At 39.7% G+C, this 18,289-nt stretch overlaps 1 protein-coding gene across 4 annotated transcripts in view; it reads right to left on the reverse strand.

Annotated features, from left to right (window-relative positions):
• The window catches only part of tsnare1 (T-SNARE Domain Containing 1), a 1,022,909-nt gene that overhangs the window by 462,847 nt on the left and 541,773 nt on the right, over window positions 1-18,289 (reverse strand). For all 4 annotated transcript variants that reach the window (XM_073048100.1, XM_073048091.1, XM_073048081.1 and 1 more), the window contains 2 exons: window positions 12,630-12,720; window positions 6,660-6,734 (listed from right to left, as the gene is read on the reverse strand). In XM_073048100.1, coding sequence (XP_072904201.1) covers window positions 6,660-6,734; window positions 12,630-12,720 — 166 coding nt within the window. The remainder of the gene's footprint in view (window positions 1-6,659; window positions 6,735-12,629; window positions 12,721-18,289) is intronic.

Below are 18,289 nucleotides of genomic sequence, written 5' to 3' on the forward strand. Positions count from 1 at the left end.
AATACATCGTAGAATATGGATCTAAGCATAATTAAGACAAACGTGAACAAACATTTATGATATAATCTCTTCAGCATAAAGTAATGAGTATAAGAGCTACTGAGGGAGGAGATGCATGTCAAAGATGTTATGAAAATAATAAAGAAAATAAATAATATTTTGACAGATGCGGTTCTTGTTGGCAGTAGGAAATGAAGCCAAGCAGCATGTTTGTAACCTTTTAGACTGACATAAAAGATGAAAATGCTCTTTGCTATCCCTGCATGACCTTTTCTTCATAATGACCTCTGGGACACTTTTGGAAATAATGCTAAGTATTGTTACAAAAGGAGACAATATTATTTGCCTATTTTTCCTCATCTTACTCATTTGATGTATCACAGGGAAGCATAGTTAAAGATGAATGGTTAGAGGAGTTCTAGAAGAATTTTTCAAAAACATTACTTACGTTTAGTCAATATTTCTTTATCTGTTTCTTAAAGGTAAGTACTATGACTGGTCTGGGAGGTTGGTATGGCAACCTGCATCTTTTCATTAAGAAGACGTGCATAATGGACCTTATGGTATCTATGATAAGTAATCATTACAGATATATTTTGGTTGTTATGGTAAAATGAACTTAACCATTCACTGCAGAAAATGACTGTCTAATCTTGTGGAGCAAATGAATAAGGCTTTATTATTCAAAAAATCTGACAAGTCATTTTGTCAAGCATTACGATACTAAAGTATGTGTAATAAATGATGGATGAGAAAGATATGTGAAAGACTGATTTCTACCTTTGAAGCATCATAAGGTAATCAATCAGGCAGTTAATTTTTGCATTGTTAGACTGGACAGCCAACTATGTATTGGTAGAAAAAGCATTAATGGTAATAATTAATAGGAATTAACCTATTTAAGGAATTATCATTTCCTTAAATTCCAGTCCAAGATTCACATTTCCATCCCTAACATATTATTCCAGCCTTCCAGGATACTGCTACATTTTCCCAAACTACTGCTAATTATTGAAAATAATGCAAAGAACAGTCTCCGTTTTGTTGCAAATCTTAAGTGTTCAGTTCCAACAGAATGCAAAATTTAGCCATTTTCTGTTGTCTGAAAACACATTTCTTAGCAAAATATTAATCAATATTTTCTGTCTATTATTTACTTCCTGTATAGATGTTTGAAGCATTCTAATCTTTATGGGGTATTGAGGAACTTCAATGCCACCTTGATTTAATTAGATTCAACAGATTAAATAAAAATGCAACTGCCCCCTTCCTTTCCAGTGCTGAAGACATGTCTCAGTCCAACACACCAACTGTTTGTTCATTTGCATGGATGCTGCCTGACCTGCCGAGTTCCTCCGGCATTTTGTGATGCCATGGCATCAACTTTAAATCAAAAGAAAACTGAAGATTCTAAAGTTTCAGATAAAATCTGAAAATTTCCGTCTCTAAGTAGTTTGTAGGTCTCCCCATACCTGTGTGGGTTTCCTCCTGCTGCTCCTATTTCCTCCCACTTTTCAAGGACGTACAGTTAGAGTTAGTGAACTGTGGGCATGCTATGTCAGTGTTGGAAGCATGGCAATACTTGTGCACTGCCCAGCACAGTCCACACTGATTTGATTTGATGGAAATGACACACCTCAATATATGCTTCAATGTTTAGATGCAAAACTAATCTTTATCTCTAATCTTTAATGTACAATGGATTTGTTTTTGTACTTGAATGACCATTTGTTTTTGGTGATGGTCTTTGAAAAGAAAAAAAAGATTAGCTCCTTCCCTGTAAGGTTCCTTAAACTCTAGCTCACCGAGCCTTACAGAGAAAAGCAATCCCAAAGTGGGCATACTTTTGTCTAAAGAACATTTCTCACTGCAGCATTGAGCTACCAATCCTCATGATGCACCATCAATAACTCACTCTGAGACGTAAAAGCGAGGTATCGGCTTTTATTGACTGGAAGAAGGAACGAGCAGTGAGTGACCACCATACTACATCCTGGAGACTGAGAGGCCGGGCTCAGACGTCCATCACCTTTATACAGGGGTCTGTGGGAGGAGCCACAGGAGCAGTCATCAGGGGGCGTGTCCAGACAGGTATATGTAGTTCACCACACCTCACTCACATAATGAAGAGTTGGACTAATTTTCACTAACACAGAGGGTGTTGCATGAGGAAAGATTAGCCTATTTGAAAGAAACTCTTTAGAGGACAGACAGCCAGAATCTTTAAACAAGTGTCAATCTGTTTAACACTAGACAACATGCATTTAAGGTTTGAGGGGTTAAGTTCAAAGGAGATGTGCAAGGCAAGTTTTTTATTACACAGAGTGTGGTGGGCACCTGGGATGCATTGTTAGGGATGGTGTTACCTGGCTGATGTACAGTATTGAATTTACACTTCACATGGTGCTATAAAAAAGCATATGCTTGCCTGTAAAGATTTCGCAAAGCATCACTTAGACAACATTGTAAAGATGTGAAAGAAGGTCTTGTGGTCAGATGAGACTAAAGTGGAGCATTTTCTCCTCAACACTAAGCAGTAAGTGTGGCATAAATCTAATGCTGCGCATCAGCAAGGTAATACCATCCTGACTGTAAAGAATAGTGAAGGCAGCATCATGCTATGGGGAAGCTTCTCAGCAGCAAAGACTGGAAATCTGGTAGCATTAATGGGAAGATGAATGCTGTTAAATACTGAGACTCTGAATAAAAACCTACTAGCCTCTGCCAGAAAGCTTATACTGGGGAGGAAGTTTGTCTTTCAGTAGGGCAACAACTCAAAGCACACTGCCAGACTGACCATGCAGTGGCTTCAAATGAAGAAAATTAATGCCTTAGAGTGACCCTGACCTTAACCCGATTGAACATTTCCAGCAAGACCTCAAGACTACTGTCCACCATTGCACCCCAACTAACCTGGTACAGTTTGAGCGATTTTGCATGGAGGAATGGGCAAACCTTACTCTATCACATTGTGTAAAGCCAATAGAGACTCATGAAAAGACAACTGGCACTGAGAGATGGTTCAGCTAAGCACGGAGCAGCTGGGGGGGGGGGGATGAATACTTTAGAACTGCTGACATTATAGTTTTTAAATTTATAGTTTTCCATGCGTTATCATTTTCCCTCTGTTTTTGGCTCGACTGTGGAAAGAAAAGAGTGCATGATTGAAAAATAAAAATTTTCAGTGAAATTAATCAAAGTCCCTGGTTGCAATACTCATTTATGTGAACAAAGGGCTGGGGGCTGAATACTTTTTCAGAGCACTGTATTTACATGGGCCACTCATTTAAAGCAGAGATACATGGAAATTTCTAATCACAGAAAAAGGTGGTCTCTGGAATTCTTTGCCAAACAGTGCAGTTAAAGCTGGTTTTTTTCCTAACTTGATTCACATTCTGTACCTACTTAGTACAAAGGAAGCATCAAATACATTTTGTAGTTTGTAGTAAAATGATGAAGAACAGCAGGAAGTTTTGTGTCATTTTGCAAAAACAATCATGACCATTTTATATTGCCTTTCAAAAAGGGTAACTTTTTAACACAAATAGCATATGTTTATGTAACAAGTCAATCCGTGATTCACTTCCTCCTATTTCATACAATTTTGTATATGCATGGTCATGCTCTCTGTGACACTTACTCCAAAAATAGGTTATGAACTAACAAAACAAATTAACACCTCAGAAATCCATAGAGATTGCTGGACAGAGAGAAAAATAGTAAATAGTCGTGGTGCCATCTTCTTTCTCCTCTTAAGCCCAACACCCCTATTGAGGCATAGGCTTCTGACAGCAGCTTGCCAGAGTCCTCTGTCTTGGCCCTGTGGCCTCCACTTTCACCACATAACTTCATACATCTGCCGGGCAAAGATCCTTCCTCTCCCAAGGATGATGTCTTTGGAGTTTCTGTGGGCTTTTGGGCTTTTATGGGGTGGGGTTGGGAACCCTTCCCCTTTCTCAGCTGGGCTTCGAACCACCCATGGCAGAGTTCGTGGTGCCAGGGACAATATTTATTTTTTAATTGCATCCATCTAGGCAACTTTCTACAAATTTTAACTGACTGTTGTATCGATAACATTTTCTCATTTTCTTCATTCCATTCAAAACTGTATTGAGCAATGAAAATGAATATTTAGATGGTTGAGGCAACTTTCTTGATGATAAAACACAAAAATACAACTGCAGATGCTGTGGATCAAAGAATACGAACACAACGCTGGAAGAACTCAGCAGGTCAGGCAGCATCTGTGAGAAAAGAGTAGCCAACGTTTCAGGCCGAGACCCTTCATCAGGAATGGGGGGGAAGAGAGGGCCGATTACTGGGCTTCAGCCCTCTCTCCCCCCCCCCCCCATTCCTGATGAAGGGTTTCGGCCCGAAACATTGGCTACTCTTTTCTCACGGATGCTGCCTGACCTACTGAGTTCTTCCAGCTTTGTGTACGTATTTCTTGATGATATGCAGATCCTACTTGACTGCTGTGCTGAATGCACCAGCACGAAGGATACATTTTTATGGACAGTATATTCACATCCATGACTCTTTTCATATTTTATAAAGTAGCTGAGCTAAGCAATGAAAGATTTAAAAAAAAGGACACTGCACTTTGTTCCACTTTCAGGTTACTTCACACTTTATACGTCAAATCAGCCTCAAAAGTAAAGCAACACCTGAGGCAAGAACTGCTTTATTCTGACTATATCAGTCACACTCCCAGAAGTTAAGTTTCTAATATAACTTATACTCTACAGCATCGCAGGAAAGGAAAGGGGACAGATGAATCAATAAACATTGTGATGCTTATTATTGAATCTGAACTGACAAGGTCTGAACATTGTTGACAACTTTCAATAGGAGTGATTAGGAGGCATTTAAATACTAAATATAACACTTCTCACTCTTTATTGTTCTACGGTAATGACAAGGTACCGAATTTGAAAGAAAGGGTGAAGTGATTAATCTAAGGCACCAACACATCTACCCTGATGTATGAATGACTAACGATACCATGAGATGCAGTTAAGAAATAAATTAAGAACAATGAAAGATTCAACACATGAACCAATTATAGGAAAGTGCAATACATTTGAGTAAAATACATTAGTCAGCACTGCAGACAATAAATGGATGATGCAGGTCACATGAAATGGGATATGAAATTACACCGAGAAGGAAAGACCACTGTCTCATGCGAAGGCATTGATTTTACAGTGGGACTAAACTGCCAGGAAATTTAATAGTTAAAAGAAATTACAGCCAAATTCTGAACTGTTACTTGCTGTGTCAGAATGAAGAATACAAGTTCCTGCATTTGGAACTGTTCATTAACAATCACATAAGTTCTCTTCACAGGGCCAGACAATCAGCACCCCAGATAAAAGATTAATACCAAGTGATGCTGTGTTGTCATATAAAAACTTACATGTGTAAGAAACAGATGTAGACAAATCCTCCCTCACACCTACAACACCATTATTGAAGGTCATGCCTGAACTTTGATCACAGTGCCACTTTCTTCGGTAAACTGTGATTCCTGTCATTCCTTTAAAATCCAAAGAATCTGTTGACCTTTGTCTTGACTATGCTCAGTGATTAAGTCCTTATGACATTTTTGGGTGGGGAAGTTTGGAGCAAAGGGCTATGCACATGTTTTCAAATATCAAGGCTATCTGAAGTGTGACAATATATCAATGCAGGCTGATGGAAGTTCACACACAATTGTACCCTAGAAAAGTGCTGCTTTAATACACCCCAAGGTATGGAAGAATATTTTGGCCTTGTTTTCAACCACATAGGAACATGGAAGTTCACACATCACGCCGCCATTCTAGAAATGCTTCCTACTTTAACATAATCTCAACCTACCAATATATTCTCTAATTCCTTTCTTTGTTACGTGTTTGTTATTCAGTGATCTTTAGCTTTGTTATCTAATTCTGCCTTTAAAACGTCTCTGCTGTTTCCTTGTGTTCACAAGTTCTATATTCTAATTACTGCCCAAATAAGTGGTTTCTCCTGAACATGCTATCAGATTTATATTTATGGTCCTAATTTTGATATCCCCTGGAACTAATGACATCTTTTCCATAGTCTCAAAGAACTCCACATTCAGACTTAACTGTGCTGATTTGGATGACTTAAAATGTCAAAATTAGAAAGAGAAAATACGTGAAGGCTAAGAATCTGAAACAAAGACAGATTCACAAAGGCAATTTCATACTCTAACTACATTAATGAAATGCATATGTGATTCTTTAATCACCTTACTGTCTTTCTACATTTAATATTGCTATTTAGCTGTACTTTGAATCCTTTCAACTGGAATTACAGTCCAAAATTTGCCACTACAGAGGAATACACAGAAATATTCATTTCCTTTTATCTGGAAGCTGAAGGGATTAGAAGAATCATTTAGTCTAATGGCAGCATCCACAGAGCTGTTCATTTTTACTGGCTGGCTTACTGTTTTCACTGAATTAGAATGCTTGATGAAAGAAAACATGACAAACTGCATCAAAAAGAATGCAGCTTCATTGCAATGCAGAGCACAAGGTTAAACACCAAAGCCACAAATTAGCAAAGCTACAGGAAAAGTGGAGCAAGTGACAGGTCTTAAATGTTAATAAGCAATCAGAAGATATTATATGCATTTGAGTCTCTACCTTCTGCAAAGCTCCATAACGTTGAATGGAGTCCGACAGCTGGTTTTTCAGCCTGTCCAACTGCAGCCATTCCCTCTGCAAAAGAAAGAAAGAGCTCTTTAAACATTTCCTCCAAATTTATTGCAACAAGCTGTACAGTGAGACTTGCAAGTTTGTAACATATCATTTTTGCTCATACACCACTGGTGTGCAAGAGGTATAAAGAGATATCCATCATCATCATCATCATCATGTGCCTGCTGTAAGACGTGGGTGACCATGGTCTTCCAACTGTCATGACTCTGATCAGGGGACTATACAGGTGCCACACCTTGCCCAAGGGTGACCTGCAGGCTAGCAAAGGGAAGAAGTACCCTTCACCTCCTTTAGTAGAGATGTACCTCTACACTGCTACTCAAAAATAAATATTGCTATGTCAAAAATTCTGAAATAAATTAAAACAAAGCAGGAAATATTGGGAGCCAATATCTTTCAGTAATGATGCAAAATGTTTAGGGGAGAGTGCTTAATTTCAGAGCTGTAGTGAATGCATTACCAAATAAGCTATTTGATGCTGACAGAATAATGGTAAATTTTTAGCAGAAAAACCTTCTAACCTTTTTCAGAAATTATAGGTCATTTATGGGATAATTATTTGCATTAAATGAACAGCAAACCAGCAAATGTGTTTATTGAATAGTAATTTCCAATCAACTGAAGAAACGTAAAATGGTACAGAGGCAAAGTTCAGAGTGACAGGGATCAAAGTTCAGTCCTGACCTCTGGAACTGTGTGGACTTTGCATGTTCTTCTACAGTTGCACCTTGGAGAGCATTCTGACAGGCTGCATCATTGTCTGGTATGGAGGGGCTACTGCACAGGACTGAAAGAAGCTGATTGTAAATCTAGTCAGCTCCATCTTGAGTACTAGCCTACAAAGTACCCAGGACATCTTCAGGGAGTGGTGTCCATTTTTAAGGATTTCAACAGCACCCAGGGCATGCCCTTTTCTCACTGTTACCATCAGGTAGGAGGTACAGAAGCCTGAAGGCACACACTCTGATTCAGGAACAGCTTCTTCACCTCTGCCATCCGATTCCTAAATGGACATTGAATCCTTGGACACTAGCTCACTTTTTTAAATATACAGTATTTCTGTTTTTTTGCACATTTTTAATCTATTCAATATCCGTCTACTGCAACCAATTCACTTGTTTATATTTTTATTTTGTTTGTTTTTTTCTATTCTATATTATGTATTGCATTGAACTGCTGCGGCTAAGTTAACAAATTTCACGTCACATGCCAGTGATAATAAACCTGATTCTGATGCACTGATTTCCTCCTGGTGCTTCGGTTTTCTCCCACATCCCAAATGTATGGGTTGAGAGATTACTTGGCCAGTCTGTAGGTGACTGGTGGGAGAGAGTTGATAATTTTAAAATGGGAATAACGTAAGAGTAATGAAAACAGGTATGGTCAGTATGAACAACGGGGTCTGGAGGAACAGTTTCAATCAGCACACACAAAATGCTAAAGAGACTCAGCAAGTCAGGTATTATCCATGGAGGGGAATAATCGGGCAATGTTTTGGGCCAAGACTCTTTATTGAGAGTGGAAATGAAGGAGACAGAAGCCAGAATAATGTGGTGTGGAAGAGAGTAAGGAGTACAAGCTAAGGCAGGTGAGGGAAATGATGGGTGGGTAGGGGAGAGGGGATGAAGTAAGCTTCTGGGATAGGTGTAGGAGGCAAAGGACAGAAGACAAAGGAATCCAATAGGAGAGGACACTGGATAGTAGAAACTGGGACATCACCTTCACGCTGTCCACCACAAAAGGCAAGATCTCCCAATAAATACCTATTTCAATTCAACTTCCATTCCCATTCTGACATGACTGTCCAGGGCTGCATCTACTGCAATAATTCAGACACATGCATGACAGAATGTAACTTGCAGCTTATCCTGCCTAAAGGTCATCCAGGATGTGAGACATCACTGCTTCATTATCTGAGGATAAGTGGATGGACTTGAATAATAAAGATGAGCTGACTTTCAGAGTTGAAATCAGAATCAATGCCCTTGACATCAAGATAGCATATTTGTTCAAATATGGCATCAAGCACTTCTGCTAAACTGGAGTCAATGGGAATTAATGGGAAAACCCTCCGCTAGTTGGAATCATAGCTAGCACAAAGGAAGATTGTTGTACTGGTTGGAGATCAATCAACACAGTCACAGGACGTCTCTGCAGGAATTCATTTGGTAGTGCCCTAAGCTCTTCACCAATGAACTGCAAGATCAAAACTAGGGATGTTCAACGGTATTGGCATTAGTTTATTATTGGTATTGGCAAGATTCAGTGATAAGCGAGCAAGAGTTTTGGCACTGACTGCCTGCCTTTTGATCGCTGCTGGAGAAGGAGGAGGTGAGCAGCCTATCGATGAGTGGCTCACTGTGGCAGATGGGTGGGCCTCTCTGCCTCGCCTGGTGTTCCTCTCATTCAATGAATGTCAGTAGTATCGCAGGATGGTATCGTGGTTCTACACTTATGGATTATAAACTTTTTCAAACCTATGATTTATATATTCTGTGACATTTTATCGCCCATTCCTTTTCCTTTTTGTTGCGCAAAGGGAGGATGTTTGGAGGTTGATGTTCTTTTTAGTGTTCTATTAGTTTTCGTGTGGTGGAGGGGTTGTTCTTTTTGGGGATTGATCGATGTTCCTTTTCTGTTTTGTGTGAGGATGGAGGCTTTGGGAGGAGTTGATGATCAGGGATCAGGGTGCCGTTCTTTTTTGTATGGGGGCATTTCTTTCTGAATGACTTTCATGTTGTTTCATGTCTATCTGGAGAAATTCAAATTTCAGACTTGTATATAGATACATGCTTTGATAATAAATGAACCTTTGAATCTTATATTGCTCACTGTTTATACAGATTAAATTGTTACGGAGTGCATTGAGCTACGATAAGGTAAAACAATAACAATACGGAATAAATTGTAAAAGTCATACAAGAGTGTGGTGTAAGTAAACAATGAAGTAAATTATCATAACGATGTAGATGATGAGGGCAAAAGACCATATTACAAGTCTAATAACAGCATGACAGAAGCTGTCCTTCAGACTGGTGGGTCATTGTGTTAGGCTTTTATATCTTCTGTCCAATGGGGAGAAGAGAAAATATGGGTGGGGTCTTTGATTATGCTGGCTGCTTTACTGAAGCAAGTGAGAAGCATAGACTGAGGCAGCAACCTTCACGACTTATATAATGAAGCAATCCGCATTCCAATGCAGCAAAATCTCGACAGTACCTTGGCCCAGGCTGATAAGTGACAAGTAACATTAAGGCTACACAAGTACCAAGCAATGATGATATCCCATAAGAGAAAATCTCTCTCTCACCCACTAGCTTTCAATGGCAGTATTTTCACATAATCTCACAATATTAATATCCCAGGTGCTAACAGTCAGAAAGGCTTGTAGGAAGTGTGTTGAAATACTCTCGACTCGTCGAGGTGAGTGTAGTTTCAACAACACTTAAGAAGCTGGGCACTATACAGAACACTCCCTTCTCTCAAATCTTCTGTTTCTGCCGCATCTGCTCTTAGGATGAGACTTTCCATTATAGATGAAAGGAGGTGTCCTCCTTTTTCAAAGAAAGGAGCTTCCCTTCCTCGACCATCAATGCTGCTCTCAACCGCCCTGAAAAGTGCAAAGGGACTTGGAAGTCGTTGTTAGCTTGCTGGTTGAGTTGGTGGTAAGGAAGGCAAATGCAATGTTAGCATTCATTTTGAGAGGACTGGAATATAAGAGCAAGGATGTGATGCTGAGGCTTTATGAAGCATGGTGGATTTCACTGAAACCTATCGAATATTGAGTAGCCTCAATAGAGTGGATGAGGAGAGGATGTTTCCTAGGACCAGAGAGCACAGTCTCAGCATAGAGGGATGTCCATTTAGAACAGAGCTAAGAAGGAATTTCTTTAGCCAGAGGGTGGTGAATCTGTGAAATTCATTGCCACGAATGGCTGTGAAGGTCAAGTTATTGAGTATATTTGATGCAAAGGTTGATAGATTCTTGATAAGTCAGCACATCAAAGGTTATGGGGAGAAGGCAGGAAAATGATATTGAGAGGGATAATAAGTCAGCCATGATGGAATGGTGGAATGAACTCAATGGGCCAAATTGCCTAATTTTGCTCTAGTGTTTTATGGTCTTATTGTCCAAGTAATTAGGTGGAATGCATTTGTTCTACTTTTGTGAATTTGATAAAATCGTGTAATTTTTCAAATTGTTTGGAGCATGTCACTATTGCAGCTGTATTGAAACAGCTCATCTAAAGTGGAGCATAATCCTGAGATGTCGGTGGGGACTTTGTCTCTGTCATCACATTGGTAGATGTCACCACATTTGCCAGGTTCCATTTTAATCAATCAACCCATAGCCAGAAAATCACTTGTCTTGGTCTTCCCTTAGTCAATTTATTACCTGAGATATTCCCTAAGAATATTTCTCATTCTGATTCTCATCTCTGTGCTCCCACTTGGCAATATCATCAGAAAACAAGATTGCTAATGGCATCGACCTTTACATCACTGTCACTTCTGTGCAGGATATGCCTTTTATACGTAGCATCAGGGGGGACTTAGTTGATAGTAATACTTTTTCATTGCAACTACTGGATTAGATGCAGATGAAGACACCTAGAAAAATCTCTGCGCCCTGATTTTGCATGGTGTTGCAAATACAAATCAAAGATTGAAACAACAGAGAATTGAATGTATTCAGTGCAATAACCAACCAAAATACCCCCACACACACACACAAATAACAAGATAATTGTGAAGGCTCACTTAAGAAAGATTCAACCAAATACAGGACAGCCAGTGAATGTGGACAGGTTTATTGGGTGAGGAAGGGAAGAATGGGGATACGGGCTGTATGTTAAATTGTCAGTGCCCTGGACCTGGCCCCAGGTGAAATACATACTACTACAAAAAGACACACAGTTCATCATTGACTTGGGAGCTGAGATGCTATGGAATTGGGGATCTTGGCCTGAAACCAGATATATGTGGTGGTAGCAGCCATGGTAGTTTAATAGTAGTGATAGCAGCCATTATTTGGATCAGGATAGAAATCACAACAATGTTCTAGTTTAAATATGCTGAGGCATGATAAATGGAAAATAATGTATTTAAGTTTGGCACTCAGGCAATCACCATTGATCACACGATGACAGCAGGATTTTATCAACGTGGATATTTTTATGATATAGGGCTCTTAGGTGATAAGTGCCGTGGCAAACTGCAGGATCTACAATTTATAGCATTTTTCACTTGCTCTACATTTCCTGACCCTTTATAACTTTGATAATGATGTTACCTATTAGTGCATCCTCACTTTGGCAAGAGGTGCCAGCAGCCTCAGATCCAAGCAATGCTCAGATTTCACTTTTCTTAAATTGGATTCCAATATTCTCAAATCTATTTCACAGACTATGTTCAGCAACTATTTATACTGAAGGGGAGGGACCATCTTACATTGACCACATGTCAAGTTTTCCCGTTATGGTGATAATCTTGTCAATCTCAGCCCACAATTCTCTGTGCTTTTCCATGAATGTGATAGATCAGTTCATTCAGAGGCAGAACAGATGTGGTAGTTTAGGCAGAATTGTCTATTAAAATAGAGGGGGAAAACTGCTCAAAACCTCTGGTGCATCAGTCTCAAAAAAATGGGATTTACATATTAAATGGAATTTCATTATTGATGGATTAATAAAACTTGAATTTAAAATCGATTAATAATTCAGGATGCAAAAGTGCAATGACTACATTAGTTAAAAATGGATAACAGCCAAGGCAAGAAGTAATTATATTTTATATGCAAATCTTGCCAGTTTTAATTTTCTGGCAATTACATTTTGGTTTCAGGATTCATTTGCATAATATCTGAAGTTATTGTAACATTTCAGCTGCACTTACCCTGGACGATCCGCGTACTATTTCCGAGAGCTGCTTAATATACTTTGTCGATGAACTGATGGTTTTATTCGTCTCCTGCTGAGTTGTATGCCTTTGGCAAGACAGAAAGGAGGAGGAAACAATAAATAAAATAAACAGTATGTTTGAAATAAAACAGCTGAAATAACTGTGGAAAGAACAACGATTAGGATGTAATCATCAAGGAGATTTAAATAGAAATATTTCTAAGTTATTGGAAAATTTCAATGTGTTCTCCCCAATTTATGATGTAAAGATGATATTTAAGCTATTAGAATGTTTTAGCTGTGATAATTCAAGTCAGACTTTTTAAATGACTCTGGCTTTGTATTTTTCTATGCCAGAAAACAGTGCAGAAAATTTGGTCCTCGATCAGTAAAATATTTTTGAAAGATGGAAGTAATAAAACCTTAACTATCTGCCTTTTTGGATTCTATCCCACAGTGAATATTCACCCATTAATCCATCCATTGACCAACACCTCCACTCATTAACACATCCCACCACCCCCACTACATGCACATCACCTAGAGTCAGTTATGTACATACAATCAGTCTGTGTATATAACAGTTACATAGACTTTACGCTTATTGTGCTTTTTATCAGAATCAGGTTTAATATTACTGGCATATGTCATGAAGGTTGTTAACTTTTCAGCAGCAGTACAATGCAAGAAATGATAAATGTAGAAAATAAGCCAAATTCCAGTAAATACATGTATGTATAGTAAAAAGTTAAATTAAAATAAGCAGTGCAACAACAGAAATAAAAAAAATAGTGAGTTCGTGTCCGTGGGTTCAATGTCCTTTTAGAAATTGGATAGCAGAGGGTAAGAAGCTCTTTCTGAATCTCTGAGTGTGTGCCTTCAGGATTCTTACCTCCTTCCTGATAGTAACAATGAGAAGAGGGCATGGCCTGGGTGGTGGGGGTTCTTAATGTTCAACGCTACCTTTCTGAGACCGCACCTTGAAGATGTCCTGGACACTACAGAGGCTAATACCCACGATGGAGCTGACTAAGTTTACAACTCTCTAAGCAACACACACAAAATGCTGGAGGAACTCCATAGGCCAGGCAGCATCAATGGGAAAGAGTAAACAGTCTTTTGGGCCGAGACCCTTCATCAGGACTCGTATATAAAATGGAACAATGGTAACTGATGAGATACAAATTAGCACTGAAACCAGAAAATAACAGCAGACTTGAGAGGCTGAAAGGCCTAGTCTTCTTTCCATTTGGCAGGAACACTGGACAGGGGCACATTGGGTATAAATAACAGGCAGGCTCTAGAGAACGACCACAAGAGGAGGTGCCAGTCAGCAAGGACCAAATCCGGTTGAAAGCACATTTGAAGAGAAATAAAGTATCAGCCACCATGAAATGGTGGAGCAGACTTGATGGGCCAAATGGCCTAATTCTGTTCCTATATCCTATGGTCTTATTTGTTTGGGTGTATTATTAAGTACCTTAGATGAATGTGTAGTATGCCCCTCCATAAACACTCAAATGTAAACTCTCTTGCTTAATCCTTACTGAAAATCTAAAACAACAGGAAGGAAATCCAGTATGAATGCTCACTTACAAAACTAATTTACTGTAGTGAAACAGATCTCTTTGACCAATAGTACTGGAACATGAAGACTGATGATTGTACAGCAACAGAGGGTTGTTTGCTATTTTCACTTCTTTAAGATGGTGCCAGTGATACATAGTGATGTTTTGGAGGCAGCTCATAAAACTTCCAGATATACTCCTTCTTAGCTATTGTCATTGCAATCTGCAACCTATAATTTCTCTTTAAGTACCATTGAAACAAACTAATTCTTTAAATGGGTTCTTATGGGTTTCTTGCTTTGTGGTTACCTATGAGCAAGCAAATCTCAAGGTTGCATAATTTATACATTCTTTGATAAAAATTGAATCTTGAATCTTGAAATCATGGCTAGGGACATCAATCAGGCTTGTTTGAAGAATGCTCTGCTGAATTATCAGCAACATAACACCTGCAGCACCAGGGGTCCCAACACACACAACCACTGTTATACTACCATAAGGAATACCTACCATTCCATCCCTGAACTGCATTTTAGAAAATCCGATCATCTGGCTTTCCTCTTCCTACCTGCATACACGCAGAGGCTAAAAAGCAAGACTGCCGAGGTAAGGACTACAGTGAGGTGGGTGTGGGAGGCAGAGAAGCAGCTATGGGAATGCTTCAAGTTGGTGGACTGGGCCATGTTCAGGGATTCATCAGAGGATCTGAACTAATACACCACGGTGGTCACAGAATTCATAAAAGCAGTCATGGACGATGGTGTCTCGACAAAATTATTTAGATTCCTCTCCAACCAGAAGCCCTGGATGAACCAAGAGATTTGCAATCTACTGAGGGCCAAATCTGCTGACCAAGAAAATACAAAAGGTCCAGGTACAACCTCTAAAAAGCCATCTCACATGTGAAGGGGCAATTCTGGACCAAACTTGAATCATTGAACTTTGCCCGACAGCTGTGTCAGGGCTTAAACGCTATCACCTCCTACAAATAAAAACAAGAGGCATATCTAACAACCAGGTTTCACTCCCAGATGAGCTCAGTGTCATTTTTGCTCGCTTTTTCCAACAAAACATGGAGGCATCTACACAAACTCCCACATTCCTTGATGACCCCGTGAGACCGCAGTGAGAACATCCTTCAGGAGGGTGAACCCATGGAAAGCATCTGGCCCACAAAGGGTACCTGGCCAAGTAGTGAAGAACTGTGCTAGTCAACTGGCTGCAGTGTTCACTGATATCTTTAACTTCTCAAATCAGCAGTCTGTGTTACGTACCTGCTTTAAGCAGGGCTTCAATTATACCAGTGCACAAGAAGAATGTAACTTGCCTCAACGACTATCATCCAGTAGCTGTGCATCTACTGTGCTGTAGTTGGTGATGAAACATATCAACTGCTGCATGAGGAGCAAATTGGATCCACTCCAATTTCCCTACCATCACAAGTCAACAGCAGATGCCATCTCATTGGCTTTTCACTCAACCCTAAGATATTTGGACAGGGAAGATGCAAACATCAGGGTGCTCTTCATTGACTACAGCTCTGCATTCAACATTATTATCCCCTCAAAACTAATCAATAAGCTACACCAACTGGGCCTCAATATCTCCTTGCACAATTGGATCCTCGATTTCCTGGCTTGCAGACCCCAGTCAGTTCAGATTGGCGACATCTCCTCCACAGCCACCATTAGCACAGGTGCAGGACAAGGCTGTGTGCTTCAACTCCTGTTCCACTCGTGCTGTACATATGACTGTGAGGCCAAGTACAGCTGCAATGCCATATTTAAGTTTCCTGATGAAAGCACTATTGTTGGCCGTATGAAAGGTGGTGACGAATCAGCATATATGAGCGATATTGGCAGTATGGTACAAAAATAGTAAGCTCCCACTCTATATCAGCAAAACTAAAGAGCTGATTACTGACTACTGAAGGAGGAAACTGAGAGTTTCATTAGGAGCGCAGAGGTGGAGAGGATCAGCAACTTTAAATTGCTTGGTGTTATCATTTCAGAGGATTAGTCCTGGGTCCAGCACGTGACTGCCATTAAAAGGAAGGCACGATAGTGTCTCTACTTTCTTAGAAGTTTGAGAAGATTTGGCACGTCATCTGAATGTTTGACAGACTTTGCACAATGGAGAGTATAATGTCTGACTGCACCATGGTCTGTTATGGAACGACCTATTGAATGGTGAAAGGCCTTGATAGAGTGGATGTGGGGAGGATGTTTCCTATGGTGAGAGCGTCTAAGACCAGAGGACACAGTATCAGAATAGAGGGATGTCGTTTTAGAACAGAGATGAGGAGGAATTTCTTTAGAATCAGAGAATGGTGAATCTGTGGAATTTTCTGCTGCAGGTAGCTGTAGAGGTCAAGTTTTTATTTATGTTTTAAGGCAGAGGTTGATAGATTCTTGATTGGTCAGGGCATGAAGGGATATGGGGGCAAGGCAGGAGATTGGGGCTGAGAGGAAAATGTATTAGCTATGATGAAATGGCAGAGCAGACTTGATGGGCCAAATGGCCTAAATCTGCTCCTATGTCTTATGGCTGCATGGTGTTATGGACTAATGCCCTTGAACAGAAAATCCTATACTATGTAGTTAGATATGGCCCAGTCCATCACGGGTAAAGCCCTCTCCACCACTGATCACATCTACAAGGAATGCTGTTGCAGGAGAACAACGTCCATCTTCAAGGATCCCCATCATCTCTTCTTGCTGCTGCCATCAGAAAGGAGGTGCAGGAGCGTCAGCTCCCACACGATCAAGATAAGGAACATTTACTTTCCCACAACCATGAGGCTCTTGAACCAGTGGGGATAAATCCATTCAACCTTATTCACCACACTCGGAACTGATTCCATAATCTATGGACTCATTTTCAAAGATTCTACATCAGATTCTTGACATTTACTGCTTATTATTTATTATTATCATTATTACTATTTTGTTTTGTTCCTCTTTTTATATTAGCACCTGTTTATTGTCTCCTTTGCACATTGGCTGGTTTGCCTGTCTTTATTGTGTGCTGTTTTTCATTGATTCTATTGTGTTTCTTTGTGTTTACTGTGATGACTATATGAAGATGATTCCCGGGGTTAGTATATGGTGCCATATACGTACTTTGATAATAAATTTACTCTGAACTTTACCCTTCACCACTGCAGTTGGAGCGAGGGGATTTGCAGGCAATACTGATCAGTGATATTGTGGCTTTAAATTTTTCTATTTCTTTGTCTCAGTGTATAGTTGAACAGTGGCTTTAGTGAGACAGGACAGGTTAGTACTTCTCCAACATAACAGCTGAATATCACTGTAATACCACAAAGTGCCTACGGAATAATAGGAGTCAGACGTTCTTATTCATGTAACATTCAGTACCTTTCATAACCAGATATTTGTCCACTCACATTCTGCAAAATCTAATCAGTGCTGCATTAGCTATAGTAGGTGAAAGGGCCATATATACATTATACACAGTAACAAAATACGGTGCTTCTAATCTCTAGTGTTGCTCGAGGCTAAGCAATTTTGTGTTCATGTCCTCCCTTTCTGCAGTCACAGTTTAACTTTAAATGACCTACTTACATCTACATTATCCATGCCTCTCAGCAACTTAAAGATCTAGATCACATCCCTCTCAATCTTACTTGTTCCAATGAGAACATATTAAATTCAAACAGACTATCTTCACAATTCAGTGTTTCAGGTCCAGAAATAATCTTTCTCACTTCTTCTCTGATCTGTTGCCAATTGTTCAATGTAATTCTGAAAGCAAGATGTTCACAATTAAACACAGTACTTCAAATCTGGTCATATCAACTGAGTCATATACTTAAAACACAAGAGATTCTGCAGATGCTGGATATCTTGAGTAAAACGCACAAGATGTTGGAAGAATTCGGGCCACAATTATGGAGGGGAGTGAACAGTCAACATTTCAGGCTGAGACCCATGAATCCTGATGAAGAGGGTCCGTCAAAACATCAACATTTCATTTCCCTTCATGGATGCTGATTTACATGCCAAGTTCCTCCAGCATCTTGTGCGTGTTGCATATACTCAAACGGCTTATGTCCAAGCACTCA

Source organism: Hemitrygon akajei, chromosome 1 (assembly GCF_048418815.1).
Source record: "Hemitrygon akajei chromosome 1, sHemAka1.3, whole genome shotgun sequence".
Lineage (NCBI taxonomy): Eukaryota > Metazoa > Chordata > Chondrichthyes > Myliobatiformes > Dasyatidae > Hemitrygon > Hemitrygon akajei.